At 44.3% G+C, this 17,040-nt stretch overlaps 1 protein-coding gene across 1 annotated transcript; it reads right to left on the bottom strand.

Moving 5' to 3' along the window:
- Positions 1–14,629: 14,629 nt before the first annotated feature.
- Positions 14,630–16,385, bottom strand: LOC142760680 (uncharacterized). The gene is made up of 2 exons (XM_075863870.1): positions 16,215–16,385; positions 14,630–15,329 (listed from the first exon to the last, which is right to left on the bottom strand). The coding sequence occupies exons 1-2, from the start codon at positions 16,262–16,264 to the stop codon at positions 14,678–14,680; spliced, it is 702 nt and encodes a 233-aa protein (XP_075719985.1). The 5' UTR covers positions 16,265–16,385; the 3' UTR covers positions 14,630–14,677.
- Between the last annotated feature and the right edge of the window lie 655 nt (positions 16,386–17,040).

Genomic DNA, 17,040 nt, shown 5'->3' with positions numbered 1-17,040 from the left:
GATTAACATACATTATTTGAAAAGTTAGTGTCCATTTAAAGACGGGAATCCTGTTAACAAAAACGGATTGTAAAAAGGGAATAACCCCTTTAATATTTAAATTATATGTACAGTCCTTTGGTCTAAAGCTGGACATTAAATAATTATTGGCTGAAACAAATGAGTCCAACTGTTGGTCAGTTATTTTGCTGTCATTTCCATTAGCTTCCAGATGGAATGTAAAGGTTTTGGTACAAGCAGAAGCAGTGTTGAACTGGCATACTTTGGGAGAAAATGTGGGCCTACCCACATAAGTTATTTGTCAACCGATGGAAATTTTCCCAAGCAGCAAGTGATGGTCTCGGCAGGGGCATTGCTAAGGGTGGCTGGTGGGGCATGTGCCCCCGGTGCTGGGAGCCAGAGAGAGCACTAACAATCCACTTTGCCTAGGTCAGAGTATTTACATATAATATTAGGGCAGCTGACTAAATCTTTGTCTCTGTGCTCCAAATCAGTTCAATATGGGTTAAGACCCTTTTACACGGGCCAATGATTGGGCAAATAAGTGTTAATATGAACACTCGTTCCCCATCTTTGCTCTTTGTAAACAGGGCAACGATCTGTCGATGAACGAGCAAACGCTCGTTCATTGGCTGATCTGCTCATTTATGCAGCATTAAATATTATCGTTGTCGACAGTACATCTCCCTGTGTAATCAGGGAAATGTGCTGCTGACATGATGGAATGTATGGGGATGAACAATCATAGCTCCTTTTGAAAGGAGAAAAAGAGCGCCGATTAATGAGCTGACTCGTTGATAGGTGCTCGTTTTCATTGCCCATATCGGGCCGTGTTCTATGACCTTTAGTCTTCTGCTAGAACATTGGGGCCCATTAATACTTTCAGCATCTAGTCCCACTGGAGAACCGTCTAGTACTCTGGTAGGCCAGTCAGACCCTAAACAGCAGAATATGGCCGATCAGATGTTGCAATAGTGCCTACTTTTGTCACTTGTTGTCCTGCCTCCAGTGGTGGTACCTAGAGTACCTAACTATGTTCGTCTATATGTAGTGGTTCAGAGCGCACAAGATCCGGTGGGTGCACGAATAGGGTCCCAACCCAATTACGTAGTAAAGAAATATTCGGCACACAAGGTGATGATTTTAGCAAATCTTTCGGTTTTATTTTATCAAAAATTGATGCCAGAGGCTTAGTGCGATGTTTCGGTCGTATATTAGACCTTCATCAGGCACTCGTACCTCCTGGTGTCTGGTTCATCCAGTCGTTGGCGCTGCGTAGATTAGTAGCAGTTTACTGCTTTCTTATGGCGCTATAAGAAAGCAGTAAACTGCTACTAATCTACGCAGCGCCAACGACTGGATGAACCAGACACCAGGAGGTACGAGTGCCTGATGAAGGTCTAATATACAACCGAAACACCGCACTAAACCTCTGGCATCAATTTTTGATAAAATAAAACCGAAAGATTTGCTAAAATCATCACCTTGTGTGCCAAATATTTCTTTACTATGTTTGTCTATATTTCTAGAAAACACATCGGAAATTATTTTAGGTGGATCAAATCTAACCATAGACAAACATCGCCAAATATGTAGTTGAGAACCATGATAGTGCAAAATGAAGAATGGAAACATCACCGAGCCTGGTTGGACCTTCTGTCAAGCTATGAGCTCTCCCCTTTCCAACCAATCCTGCGTGGGGAACAATAATGTCAACCTCTCTGGATTCCCTAAATAGCACCAAGAGCATTTGTCTCCAGGACCATAACCAGGGAAAGAGCTGCAATCTACAATCTACACAATCTGCATCAACTTATGTTGCAGATCATTCAGGGTTAAACACAATTCTGAATGGCATTGTGCTTTACAAACATGGCAGAGCAGGAGCGGATTGCAACCAGTACAATGAAAATATTGTTATATTCAGAGGACCGCACTGAAAAATGTCTTGGCTAAGAGGCTCTTAAATAAAAGCGTATGTGTTTCCTTTACTGTAATATATATTAACAAGTGCCTGTGGGAACCTGTGTGTATAAGAGAAGCAGGGACAACAATTCCCATCTCAAGTCCTTATTTTAAACAAATGTGATTACTCTTGGACAGACACATTATCTAAATGGGACAGATTAGGTTTCAAATTTGGAGGCTGTGCAGACACAAACATGAGGGCAATAGACTGTAAAGCCTTAAATACGGAGATCCATTTGGATTAACACAAATCAAACACCAAAGTGACTAATGGTCGAAAATGTTTTTGATCTGTTTCGTGTAATTTATTTTATATCTATTTTGTTTCTTCTGGGCTGCAAAGAATAAAATTTCCAAAAACACTTTTCAACATAGCCCATCATATGTGCTACCATAACAGAGGACCAGGTATCTACATTACATAGGCATTCTATTTTTTTTATTGTGTTGTCTTCTTCAGGACAATCCAGTTTCACACTAGTTCATTATTCCTCTATTAATTTGGTCCTTATGTAAAATCTGTCAAATCTAATTCTGCGCCATCTATAGCTACATTCCTGTATTTATACAGAGTCATAGCTATGTTTTCCTTCACCTGGGGTAAAGTTTCAATTTGCTGCCCTAGCCCTGTATTTAAATACCCTGCCCAAGGCAAGGTGGCTTGTTGCCACCCCCTTGGCATTCAGCACTTGGGGCACGTGACCTGAAGCCCACCCCCTTGCTACACCCCTAGTTTACTCTTAGAGGGCATGCCTCATCTGGAAAAATCCTCTCCAGCTGCTGTAACAGCCAGAGATCAGATGTTATCTCTGTGAAAAGCGACATAATTCCTCTGCAATTACCATGGTGAAATAAATGGACAATTATGTAATGCACAGTCACTCAAAGTCCACCAGAGCTGGAGGTACTCTAGCAGCAGTTCTATGCTGGCTAAAAGAAGTAGGTCCTGAGCAGGGACCTTGCCCTGTGATGCCAATATGCCCTAACCAATTGATATAGTACACTACAAGAGCTGAATTTGTCATTTAGCAAAAACGATTATAATATTATGTTGTTCCATATTTGCCAACTTTTGAGAAGGGACATCAGGGAGATTCTGATAAGTGGCGCCGAAAGCGACATGCTGCCCAAAATATTTTACCTTATGTCCCACTTATGTGTTTAAGTCCCCCCCCCAACCCACGACATTTGAATCACAAAGTGCATATGACCCCTTTCATCACATCCCAAACTCAAAACCCTCTAAACAAATAAAGACCCTAGACCAGACCTCCTCAATACAGACTCTAGACCAGATCATCTAAAGTAATACAGACCCCAGACCACTCTATAAGGTAACACATACCCCAGATCATACCTCTAAATAAACCCACTCCCCCTAAAGTATTACAGACCCCTTAAAGTAATATAGACCCCAGACCAGACCCCCTAAAGTAATACAGAACCCCTAAATGAACCCAGATCCACTAAAGTAATAAAAGATGCCCTATATAAATACAGACACCAGACCTCCTTGTATACAGACTGAAGACCAGACCCCATGAATAAATTCAAACCCCGAAACCTAATTAAAGGTACACCAAACTAAGACCAGACCCCTTAAATAAATAACAACTGCAGACTAGACCCCCTAAACGTATGCAGAGCCTGGATCAGACCCACTAAACTTATACAGACCCCAGACCAGACTTTACAGCTACTCCCCTCTCTTTTAGAGTCCTCAGTATTTGATACTACTACAATCTGTCACTGCTGATATTAAACTGTGTTGTTGACACCACTTTCAGTGTTTATATTCAGGGTATGAGCCGAGAAATACAACCCACACATGTGCTTATCAAGTCCATAGACCCCTATAGGCCCTAGGAGAGCCCACTTTCAAGGACCACTATAAAACTTAAAGAGGAATTCCCATATGAGGTGTATCAGTAGAATGGGTGGTCCCCTGCACTCCTTAAAAGAGAAGACGAGGTGGCCGCACAATCATCTTCATTGTAGTTTCTGGGAGTTAGGCCGGATTCACACGAGCGTGCGCAAAAGGTACATAACAGCTCCGTGTGTCAGCAGCGTATGATGCGTGGCTGCGTGATTTTTGCGCAGCCGCCATCATTATGACACTCTGTTTGTATGTTGCACGTGGTGCTTTTCTGTTTACATTCATAGTTTTTACTGCTATTGCGCGAATCACGCGCGGCACACGGAAGTGCTTCCTTGTGGTGCGCGTGATTTTCACGCACCCATTGACTTCAAATGCACAAATATAGGACATGTCGTGAGTTTTACGCAGCGGACACACGCTGCGTGAAACTCACGGACTGCCTGAACGGCCCCATAGACTAACATAGGTCCGTGCGAGGCGCGTGAAAATCCCTCGCGTTGCACTGACGTATATCACGTTCGTCTGAATAAGCCCTTAGGGAAAGACCTGAACATGTGAAAATTCACACAAACTACAAAGGAGAAAGTTGCACGCATGCACAACCATCTCTCCACCTCGCCTCCTCCTCTCTGGAGTGCCAAACCTATCAGATATTTATGGTATGTCTTGTGGATATGCCATAAATGTCTTAGACGGGATTACCCTTTTGAAGAAGCAATCTGAGTAAAACTGATGGTCATGGTCGCACAAGGCATACCACAGTAACAATTTTACCTGAATCGCTCCTTTATACTGCTTAAAATAGAACTCATACAGCCCCATAGTTCCCCCCATAACAATGCCAGTCACGCACATCCGTCAGTAGAATGCTGCTGTCAAAATACATCTGTGTCTTTTTGAACTATCAGGATACAGACAAGCATGTCTGTGTTTTGATGGTTGGGGGCTGCACAGAATGGCCTCATGGGCCGCATTAATCCTCCGGGCCGCAGGTCTTGCACCTCTGCTCTAAGTGTATTGCACTGGTCCAATGACCTTCATTATATAAAGAAATGATCTGTGTTGCTACTGTGCTTTTCTTTACTGTAATCCACCTTAACCATAATTTCTATTCAGGCGCGTAGCTTTAGGGGGTTCAGAGGTTGCACTGGACTCTGGTGCCTGATGGGGCCTAACAGACCCTCTACCACAGAAGAAGACACTAGAAATAAATGGCACATGGTAGGTAGAAGTCCATGGTACAGATTTTATATTGGGGACCAGGAGCTTCAAGTTACGTTTCTATTAACATTTTAACTATAAATTCATACCACACACAGACACATATTACATTTATCACATCTATTCTGTGTAGACAATAAACTCATGGGTGATGAAGACAGGAGGACAATTATAGACTATGTACAAGACAGGGGAGGGAAACGTTAGTAAATGATGGTAATGTCATCCTGCCTGCAATAATTACATTAAAGGATGTGTTTTATGGCAATAATCATAGGTTGTTAGCAACGTTATTATGGGTTCAGCTCAGCACTTTGAATGCCCATCGGCACTGGATGAGCAAGACAGACGTAAATGAGATGTATAAAGATGTAATTGCATCTCTTTACATGTGTGGTATCTTGTGGATGTTCTTGTACTGGTTTTCCCAAACAACTTCTTGCAAAATATTGTTACATCAAAAGCCTTTAATGTGTCATTGACTCTTTGGGTGTCCTCCATGCCATATAAAAGGGTTTGTTTCTACTTCAAAGTGGGGGGTAATTGAGTAACCAGGAAGAAAGATATAAATGTACTATTCTATTTGTCAAAAGCCAGTTACTCAATAAATTAAGGCCTCATTTACACGAGCGTATTATACGCGCGTGCGACGCTCGTGCTTTTCACGCGTGTCGTACGCACCTATAATAGTCTATGGGGCTGTTTAGACGATGCGTGAATTTTGCGCTGCGTGAGTGCGTTGCGTAAAACTCACGACATGTTCTATATTCTTGCGTTTTTCACGCAACACACACCCATTGACTTCAATGGGTGCGTGAAAACAACGCATGCCACACGGACGGTCCTGCGTTGCATGCGCGAAAATCACGCAAGAGCTGTCAAAAGGATGAATGTAAACAGAAAAGCACCACGTGCTTTTCTGGTTACAAACATCCAAACGGAGTGTCAAATTAGAGATGAGCGCACCGAACTTCACCGGGTTCGGCCGAACTCGTTTTGACCGAACCCGGCAAAAAATGTTCGGGTACGCGACGTCAGGAGACAGTCACTGCCCACGGTGCTCAAAGACTTAAACTGTTTCAGCACCATGGACAGTGACTTTCGATCACAATATACATATACGTGTAAAAAAAAACAGAAGTTCGGACTTACCGATAAGTCCCGGCTCCTTCCTCCAGTCCGACCTCCCGGGATGACAATTAAGGCCAAGTGACAGCTGCAGCCAATCACAGGCCAAGCACAGGCTGCAGCCAATCACAGGCTGCAGCGGTCTCATGGCCTGCCGCGTCATCCTGGGAGGTGGGGCCGGATGACAAGGGAGGGACGCGTCACCAAGGCAACGGCCGTGAGACCGGACTGGAGGAAGCAGGCAGTTCATGGTAAGTTTGAAAGTCTTTTTTTATTCACAGGTTGGTGTATATTGTGATCGGCAGTCACTGTCGAGGGTGCTGAAAGAGTTCCTGCCTATCAGTTAGCTCTTTCAGCACCTTGGACAGTGACGGGCGTTGACTAGCCTCATCTCTATGATGGCGGCTGCGCGAAAATCACGCAGCCGCGCATCATACACGGATGACACACGGAGCTGTCAATTGCCTTTTGCGCACGCAAAACGCAGCGTTTTTTTGCGCGCGCAAAACGCACACGCTCGTGTAAATGAGGCCTAAAGGTTACTATCGTCTGCTAGACCAGTGCAACATATCAGTGAGTCATGTACTCCTCTAAAGTGATAGTTTTCCCATAATCTACAGTATCTAACCAAAAGTATGTGGATATTTGACCATCACACCTATATGAGATATTGGACTTCCCATTCCAAAACCATTGGTGTTAATATGGAGTTGGGCCCCTTTTGTGGCTATAACAGCCTCCTCTCTTCTGGAAACGCTATCTACAAGATTTTGGAGTGTATCTTTAAGAATTTGTGGCCATTCATTTAAAGTAATGTTGGACGAGAAGATCTGATTCGCAATTTCGAATTAATCCAGAAGGTCTGTGCAGCCACTCGAGTTCTTCGACACCAAACTCCTCACCCCATGTCTTTATGGAGCTTCAATGGGAGAAGGCTGCAATATTGTGACTTGCTGCTACATCAGTGTTGACACTTCACAGTGAGCAAGTAGAAATGAAGGCGAAGCAGCGCTCGTATGAGCGCTGCACCCCCTTCAAAACAGCTGATCAGCAGGGTCCCAGAATTTGGACCCCGAGCAAACAGCTATTGATGGCCTATTCTAAAGATAGGCCATCAGTTTTTAGGGACTGGAGAACCCCTTTAAGACACTTTTCAGAGGGAACTAGAACATATGGAGATATGCAAAGAGCTGTAGAAGTTCAATGTACAACACAGTTATAATACAGTATATTGTAAACCATAGAGTAGTTTCTCCGTTTCTATTCTCTTGCCACAGGGTGGTGGGTGAGTACTTCAGTGTGTGTGAAATCTCTACATATAATAAAACTGTAAACTTTGCGTGTCTGTACATTGAAAATATTTGCACAAAAAATAATAATTGGGGGGATGAAGGATAAGTGATAGAATGCATTAAGATCATTTTTGGAATTTTTTTGTCTGTTTGTTTGTGCACGCATCATGTAAAAACTACTTACCCAATTCAGATGGAGTTTTTAGAAAAACATAGGGGTCAACTTGAAGTAACATTTAGTTCTTATTTCATCGCAATCGGTTCACTCAATCAGAAGATATGTGAATTTAATATTCATTTACATTGCATTAGTACAAAAACAACAATCACATGGAAACCGTGGCAGCCAATCACATTTTTACTTTCATTTTGTATTGTCTTGGAAAAATAGACACCTGTAGGTTGCTATGGGCAACTGCTCCAAATTTCATCTATACGGATTGTTATATAAGGGAGAGGTTGCAATCAATCAGATTGCTGCAAATTTTTCAAGCTGCCTCAGACAAATTACAGCTGTGATCTGATTGGTTGCTAAGGACAACAACTCCAACTTTCGTCTATATTGTTTTTGTTATGCATCCGAGCCACATATAACTACCAATCAGGTTTCTGCTTTCATTGTCCAAGCTGCCTCAGAAAAAAAGAACTGTAATATGATTGGTTGTTATGGACAACAGCTCCAACATTTGTCCACATTGATTTTTACACATAGTAAGGAGATATAGCAACCAATCAGATCGCTGCTATCATTCACCTGCTGCCTCACAAGAATATAAACTACAATCTGAATGGTTGCTATGGATAACAGTTCCAACATTTCTCTGTATTGGATGTTACACATAGAAGAGAGATAAAGCAACCAATCCGCTCGCTGCTTTCATGTACCTAGCTGCCTCAAAAAACTGTAATCTGATTGGTTGTCTCAAAGGGCTTGGACAGCGGCCTCTCGGTCTTAAGAGAGTAAATGCCTTCCAAAAAAAGATCAAATATTTCTCAATATAGCAGAAATGCAAAAAGAATGAGACTAAATAGGTCTCAAGAATCTGAAGAAGATCATGAGGCGACACTTACTGCAGCTCAAGAACGTCAGGCCAGAACTCTCGCATCAGAAACTTCTACCCAGCGTGAGTCTCGGCTAAGTACACAGCGTGCTCGCATGGCGGCCTCTCGGTCTCTGGAGAGTAACGAGGAACGCGAAGCACGACTATCTGCTCACCGACAGCGCCATGCATTGTCACGCGAGTCTGAAACTTTCACCGGCAGAGAATCTCGCTTGATTTGTCAGAGCTCGCACAGCGGCCTCTCGAGAGCTTGAAAGTAGTGAAGAAAGGGAAGCGCGATTAACCGCCGATCGCACGCGTCACAACTATGCCAGGGCACTCGAAAGCGAAGACCAATATCAATGACGATTGGAATCAGCTAAAGAGAATTATGAACGCACGCGCCAAGATAATGACAGTATTGATTGATTGAACGGGAAAGAGTAGATGAAATACGGCAGGCAGAAACAGCAGAACAACATCAATCACGCTTAGAGGCTGATCGAATTTGACACTCTCTTAATATAATGTCTATTTCATCAGAAGATTCAGATGAGAGGCAAACAATGTTGTTCCTTGGGTCAAAAAGGAAACAGCAGGTTTTATGTATTCCCCTAGAATTGACTATGATGAATTCGCTTCCGTAGGTGGTATGGTCGTAATTTGCCATTTTTGCGGTGCTCTCAAATGGAGAAAAGAACCAAATGGAATCTGTTGTTCAAGTGGTAAAGTTCACATTGAAAAATTTCAAGAACCTCCAGAGCTTATAAAACAACTTTTAAATGGTGACCATCCACAATCAAAACACTTCTTAGACAGTATCCGTTTATATAACCGCGCAATCCAAATGACATATTTTGGGGCAAAACTAATTACAGAGGGACCATTCATGCCAACCTTCAAGGTGCAAGGCCAAGCTTACCATCTCATCGGATGTTTGTTACCACAAGATGAGCCAAAATTTCTTCAGATTTACTTAGTATCAGATTACAATGAACAGGCCAATATCAGAAATCAGAACTTTGCACAACTAAATAGTAACCTTATATCTCCACTTCAAAACATGCTGCATCAGGTGAATCCGTACGTGCATAGTTTCAAAGCTGCATTACAGACTATTCCGCAGAGGCAAAGCAATGATTACAAAATGATCATCAGCGCAGATAGACGTCCTTTTGCTGACCACCGCACCAGGTATAACGCCCCCGTCACAGATGAAGTTGCAGTGGTTTTAGTTGATCAGGAGTGCGATAGGCGTGACATCGTGTTGCCAGTAACGCAGTTTTGAAACAGACAGAGCTTACGACGCCCTGCAATATCCTTTAATTTATTGCCACGGCGAAGATGGGTACAATTTTGGACTCTACCAAGTTAGTCCAACTACTAGGGTAACACATTTTCATAAAAATATATCAGCCCAGCAATTTTATTCATACCTGCTGCAGATAAGGCAGAATCGTTTTATCTATTTGCAACGATTTCGAGGATTGCTCAGCCAATTTATTGTGGATATGTATGTGAAAATAGAGACGGAACGTTTAGTGCACATACGCATTAACCAGAAACGTTTACGCACCGAAAATTACGTGCATTTGCGAGACGCCATGCAACAAGATAATAAAGTGGAAAACTTAGGGCGATTAGTTATCCTGCCATCCAGTTTTACCGGTGGTCCGCATTACATGCATGAACGTACACAAGATGCTTTTTGCTACGTCCGAAAATACGGCCGGCCTGACCTTTTCATAACGTTCACAACTAATCCAAAGTGCTACGAAATTTCCCAAGAACTTCTCGCAGGACAGGCGTCTTATGATAGGCCTAATATCAAAAAAGGAGTTTCCCACTTAAGAATAAAGTTGATGATCGACCTGATCACAAAACAAAAAGTTTTTGGTTCAGCTCTTTGTTTCATGTACAGCGCTGAGTGGCAAAAGCGTGGCTTGCCACACGCCCACATTCTCCTGTGGCTGCAAGAAACAATTGTCACGATGCTGTTGACACGGTCATAAGTGCAGAATTTTCTAAAAGGGAACGAGGATCCGATATTGCACGAGATTGTAAAGACGTACATGGTTCATGGGCCATGCGGCGCTTTAAATAGAAACTCTCCTTGCATGCAGGAGGATCATTTCTCTAAAAGATACCCTAGAGCGCTATTACAGCAAATGATGTCGGGGGAAAACGGGTATCCGTTGTATCGTTGAAGATCATCCCTACAAGGCGGTTTCACAGCTACAGTCATGTTACATGGTCAAGAAATTATTTTGGACAATAGATGGGTTGTACTCTATTCACTGGTGTTATCAAGAACATTTAAAGCTCACATCAACATCGAAATATGTAACAGCGTCAAAGCCATCAAATATATATGTAATTACGTCAACAAGGGTAGTGACCAGGCCACGTTTGCGTTGAGAAATAATAATAAATACGACTAAGTCACGAGGTTCCAATCTGGCCAATATACAGGGGCGTAGCTAGGGGGGACAGGCGGGGCATGTGCCCCGGCGGTGCAACTTAGAGGCGGGCGCCAGCCCCAGCCCCTCCTGCACTATAATTATATCTGTGTCTATAGGACACAGGTACAATTAGAGCCAATGAAGAGCCGGGTACATTCCGTGCCCGGTCATCAATGGCGGATTATCGTATTATCATGGCCGCCCAAAGTACATTGTAGTTTTGACGCGATTTTGCCGCAAACCGCATCAAAAACCACGACGAAACTGCAATGTGTATGCTCTGCAAAAGGACCTTTAGACATAAGGTCACGTGACCTCATCTCTGAAGTTCTTACTATTGTTTAGAGACCTCAGGTCACATGACCGCAGGACCTCGAGCAGCAGCAGCAGCAGAAGAAGAAGAAGCGAAAGCAGCAAGACTCCACAGAGAAGACTGACTGTAAGTATAAGGGAATTGATTTGTTTAATGGGTCTGTATTTAGGGGGACTGTATTTAGGGGGTCTGGTGTGGGGTTTGTATTTAGGCGGCCTGGTTTGGGGACTGTATTTAGGAGGTTTGGTGTCTATTAGTTTAAGGGGTCTGTATTTAGGGGGTCTGGTCTGGGGTCTGTATCAGTTTAAGGGGTTTAGGGTCTGTATAATTAGGGGTCTGTGTTAGTTTAAGTGGTCTGGGGTCGGTATTTAGGGGGTCTGTTTTAGTTTGAGGTCTGGGGTCTGTATTTAGGGGGTATGGTCTGGGGTCTGTATTAGTTTATAGGGTCTATTTAGGGGGCCTGTTCTAGAGTCTGTATTAGTTTAGGGGTCTTTATTTAGGGGTCTGTATTTAGGGGGTCTGATCTGGGGTCTGTATTAGTTTATAGGGTCTATTTAGGGGGCCTGTTCTAGGGTCTGTATTAGGTTAGGGGTCTGGTCTGGGTTCTCTATTAGAATAGGGGGTCTGGTCTGGGTTCTGTATTACTTAAGAGAGTTAGGTCTTTTGGTCACTATTAGTGTAGGGGTCAGGTCTGGGGTCTGTATTTAGGGGGTCTGTATTAGTTTGAGGTCTGGTGTCCATATTTAGGGGGTCTGGTCTGGGGGTCTGTATTTAGGGGTGTGGTCTTGGATCTGTATTAGTTTATGGGGTCTGTGTTTAGGGGTCTGTATTAGTTTTGGGGTCTTTATTTAGGGGTCTGTATTAGTTTAGGGGGTCTGGTCTGAGGTCTGTATTAAGGGAGTCAGGTCTGGGGTCATTATTAGTGTAGGGGGTCAGGTCTGGGGTCTGTATTTAGGGGTCCGGTCTGAGGTCTGTATTTATTCAGAGTGCTTGTTCTGGGGTCTGTATTTGTTTAGGGGGTTTGGTCTGGGGACTGCAATAGTTTCGAAGGTCTGGGTCTGTATGTATTCTATGATCTAGTCTGTGGTCCAAATTTATTAGTCTGAGTAAATGGGGTTGTCCAGGTACATCGATAGGTCATCAGTAGGTCTGTGCCCGGACAACCCCTTTAATGTATGATTATGGGCCTTGGTGTCTAAATTTGTGTGTTTCTATAGGGGCTGGAAATGGCTGCAGAAGTGATGAGCAAAGATGTCTCATCAGGAGAAGTCGCCATAACGGTCTGCGTCAGATGGAGAAGAAAAGAAAACGGCTCCCATCAGAGAAGACGTCACTGGATCTATAAGGCCTCATGCACACGACCGTGGTGTTATTCTGGTCCGCAATTTCCAGGACCGTGTTCCGTGGAATGTCATCCGCAGTTCATCCGTATGTAGTCCGCAGTTCATCCGTATGTAATCCGCAAAAATGCGGATGAAAAAAAAAAAAAAAAAAAAAAGGACTTTTAAACAGGATGCCAAAAGCTTGGTCAAACCCCCTAAGAAGGTCACATGATCGCTCTGGAGCCATTTCCTGCTGCATTTTCCCTGATCTTTGCTTTGTGCGAGTTCAGTGAGATTGCGCTGCTGATATAGCTGTGGTTTTTGTCAGTTTACTCACTGCGAACATGTCTTCGGATGATGTGGATGATGTACTCCTGTACTGGCTCCTCTCCAGGCGATTTGGACAGCAACCACCAATGCTGGACGAAGAACCGAGGAGGAGGAGGAGATATTGGGTTCACCCCATTATCTCACAACGGCTTAGGAAGGGGCATTTTAACATGCTGTACTCAGACCTGCGGCAGCACCCGGACAAGTTCCTCAGCTACTGCCGTATGTCCGTGCAAACTTTTGACTGTCTGCTGGCGGACCTTCGTCCTGGACTGATCTTCCAGGACACCACCATGAGACGTTGCATTTCTCCAGAGGAACGCCTGATCGTCACTCTGAGGTAAGAAAACCTAAATCCCCTTCTACGACATGTCTCTACCCTGCAAACAATATTAGTATACTTGTCCCCTGTTCATATTGCCGCCTTGCCACCGTGTTGCAGATATTTTTCCTGTCTGTGCATATTTTGATATATATGTTTTTTTTTTTTTTACAGATTTCTTGCTACCGGCAACTCCTTTGCCTCGCTACATTTCCAGTTTCTGCTGGGGTGCTCCACTATTTCTAAGATTGTCAGGCTTACCTGCGAAGTCATCTGGCAGCGACTTCGAGCAGCAGTTATGCCAAAGCCCAAGCCAGAGGACTGGATTCGGATTGCCGATGGCTTCTTCCAATCAGCACAGTTTCCCAACTGTGTTGGTGCGCTGGATGGTAAGCACATCCGCGTAAAAAAGCCTGCTCACTCAGGGTCTCAGTATTTTAATTATAAGCAGTTTTTCTCGGTGGTGCTGTTGGCCTTGGCTGACAGTGACTATCGGTTTATAATTGTCGATATTGGGGCCTATGGAAGCTCTGCGGATGCTGGCATCTTCAGGGCTTCCAGAATGGGTGAACGGCTAGCATCTAACCAGCTCGACCTTCCGGAACCTAGACAGCTTCCAGGATCTACAGGACCACCAGCACCCTTTGTCATTGTGGGTGATGAAGGTTTCGGACTGTCCCCTCACCTGATGCGTCCATTCCCTAGGCGTGGCTTAGATGAACAGAGGCGCATTTTTAACTACCGCCTTACACGTGCAAGACGGTATGTGGAGTGCGCCTTCGGAATTCTAAGCTGCAAGTGGCGTGTGTTCCAGAGCTCCATTCAGATGAATCCTGAAAATGTGACAAAGGTTATCCAAGCCTGTGTTGTCCTCCACAATTTTCTGAGGATTCATGAGTCGGCAGTGGACGCAGAGCTGAACCATTTCTCTCCTAATTACATCCCTTTGGACTACACACCACATAGAAGACCTGGAGTGTCTGGACTGGCAGTCCGTAATTTGTATACAGACTATTTTGTATCACCTGAGGGAGCAGTTCCTTGGCAAAGGGATGTGCTTTGTCTGCCAAATTAAAATTTGAGAGGGACTGTTGTATTTCCGGTTTATGTTACAAATGTTAGTAGTTAAAGTTGCAGTAGTAGAGTAGGGACTCGCAAGAGAATGAGGACCCTTGACGCGGGTTGCGAGCTAATGTATTTCTGTTTTTTTTTTTATAATTCTTTATTAATTAAAAAAAAAAAAAAAAGCGATTATTTGCATTTGGCAGAAATGCAGACCAATACCTCATTATGTTTTGCAATAATAATAAAGACAAACACATAATTAACTATAAACGTATTTTATTTCTTGCATAAAATAGTGTCAACAAACATAAACAAAACTATGTTATATAAGTAAATTATAAATTGTAGAAGGATTGCGAAGGTGCAGGTTCATGATGTGGTCGTGGAACTGACTCCCCCTGCTGCATGTGCCCATACTGTTGCTGAGAAGGTCCTGGCATGCCATAAACTGAACGATCGACACTGAATAGCGGCATTGAGTCTACATATGACGGATGCTGGATGCCTTGCGCGGTTGCTGCAGGTGCTGGAGGGACACAGTTGAAGGTGCTTGCATCACACCCCCGTCTATGAAACTCGATGGCCTGATGCATTGCACGTGGGTCAGGATGTGTCGCAAATATTTCCACGACTTCCATTAGTGCTGTTTGGCACCTTATCTGTCTGGAAATTGGCACTCTTTTAAGAATATTAGAGAGAGCGCGACAGAAGGTGCCCTCTTCAGTTTCAGTAGCTCTTTTCTCTAAGTGCTCTAATACACGCAAGTCGACTTCCTGCCTTGGCTCTGTACGTGTTGGACCTTTGGCAGAACGTCGACGTTTACCTCGGGGGATAATTTCTTCCTCCGCGGCACAGACTGGATTATCCACTGTTGTTGGTTCCGCTGTCACAGGAGTGGAAGTGGACCTAGCAGTCCCCAAAGCTACGTCAGGCTCTTCAATTTGAGTCTCATCAGAGTCTTCTTCTTCCTCCAGATTATCCTTGGTTCTGTTTGAAAATGAAAACATAATGTTAGGGAATTTTTGTAGTAATTTAACGTCATGTCTACAGCTGGGCAAATACACTATGTATGCATCACTACATGCAGAGCCCTAACTAGGAAAGACAGGGCCGCATAGCAAACTTTTGACTGGGGCCATCCCTCCACTGGGTGTAACCCCCCCCCTTGTAGATAGTGCCTTTTTTGCTGCCCCCACCCCTGTAGATAACGCCATACAGCCCCACACTGTACACTGTATGGCATTATCTACCGGGGTACTATATGGCGTTATCTATAGGGGGACTGTACGGCGTTATCTAGTGAGGGGGATGTATGCCGCTAACGCCATACAGGCCCCCCTCCCCGCCCCCCGGACAAATGCCACCTATAGTGTGTCCTATAAATACATGCCTTATCGCTGGCAGCGATAGGGTGAAGGGGGGACTGAAAGTCCCCTTAAGTTCTGTCGTCTGCACATCTCCCAAAAATTGAAAGGAGCGCTGGTTATGTATGCGCACAAGCACGACTTTGGCTCCATTCATTTTGACGGAGCTGGCGAAAGTACGAGGTTTGGGATGGAGAAGTTCAGGGTACTTTCTGGCCCCCGTTCTCCCTGTCAATGCCAGCGATCACACATGTATCCCCGATTCAGTGGTTAGGGGATACATGTCTGTTGTTTAATGTCAGAGCGGGGAGATACCTCCCTGCTCAGCCGTAGTGTTCAGTTGCGTCCCGCTGTAGCCGTCATAGCGGCTGCTAGCGGAGCCTCCGGACATGGTGGAGTCCCCTCATGCCGCGGTCCCCGTAGCAGTCGCTACGGCTGCTGCAGCGGTACTTACACAACTGGCTACATGGGCAGACTACAATGGTCAAAGTATATAAGCAATACTTACGGGCCAACCTGCATTACATCAAGAAGAAACGAAAGTTGTTTGGTGTACATGTATGGCTTTTTTTTCAGACGTCCGTCTCCGCTCTTCCCCTTGTCATTTATCTCACGCTTGAATTGGTCTCTGCACGTGTTCCAGCGTGTTTTGACGTTTTCGACTATGATATAAAATAAACCAATCACAGATCAACATTTTAGAAGAGTACATTACTAGATATTAGGAAATGTGGTTTATTATATGAAAATGATGCCGCAAACAAATCTGCACCTACAGGTAATTCCGACGTTGCAGAAACTACAGCAGACTTGCCACGTTTTCCATGTGCCCACACGACAGCGTCCGTAACGGCTGAAATGACGTTGCTGGTTTCAGGAGAAAACATCACCCGTAATTTCAGACGTAAAGGCATGTGCTGGCGCTTTAACGCAGCGTCCTTTACGGACGTAAATGATTTTCATAGGAGCCCATGAATAACGGCTCCAATTATGGCACAAGAAGTGACAGGTCACTTCTTTGTCGCGGGCGTCTATTGACGCGTAAATATACACGCCGCTTGAACACACAAACGTCAGCCCATTGCTTTCACTGGGCAGATGTTTGTCAACGCTATTGCAGCGTATTTAGCGTGCGTAATAGAGGTCAAACACCCACTAATTACGTCGGTAATTAGTGTGTGGGAACATACCCTCACATGTCACGTTTTGATCGGTGCTGTTCAGAGCCATGAGACCCCCACAATCTCACGTGCACTTCTGCAGCTTCATTTCAGCGATTGGTGGGTGTTTCAGTGATCCAACCGCCAAACAAAACGTCAGGCATGTCATTATGA

This window comes from Rhinoderma darwinii, chromosome 4, assembly GCF_050947455.1.
Source record: "Rhinoderma darwinii isolate aRhiDar2 chromosome 4, aRhiDar2.hap1, whole genome shotgun sequence".
Lineage (NCBI taxonomy): Eukaryota > Metazoa > Chordata > Amphibia > Anura > Rhinodermatidae > Rhinoderma > Rhinoderma darwinii.
Note: the sequence above shows the minus strand (reverse complement) of the source record. Positions and strands in the feature narration are given on the sequence as shown.

What these genes read in the sequence shown, in the direction of transcription:
- LOC142760680 (XM_075863870.1), bottom strand. Translation starts at nt 16,264, where the DNA reads ATGTACACCAAACAACTTTCGTTTCTTCTTGATGTAATGCAGGTTGGC. An exon ending in GATGTAATGCAGGTTGGCCC is followed by an intron (nt 15,330 to 16,214) that starts GTAAGTATTGCT and finishes ATTTTCAAACAG; the next exon opens with AACCAAGGATAATCTGGAGG.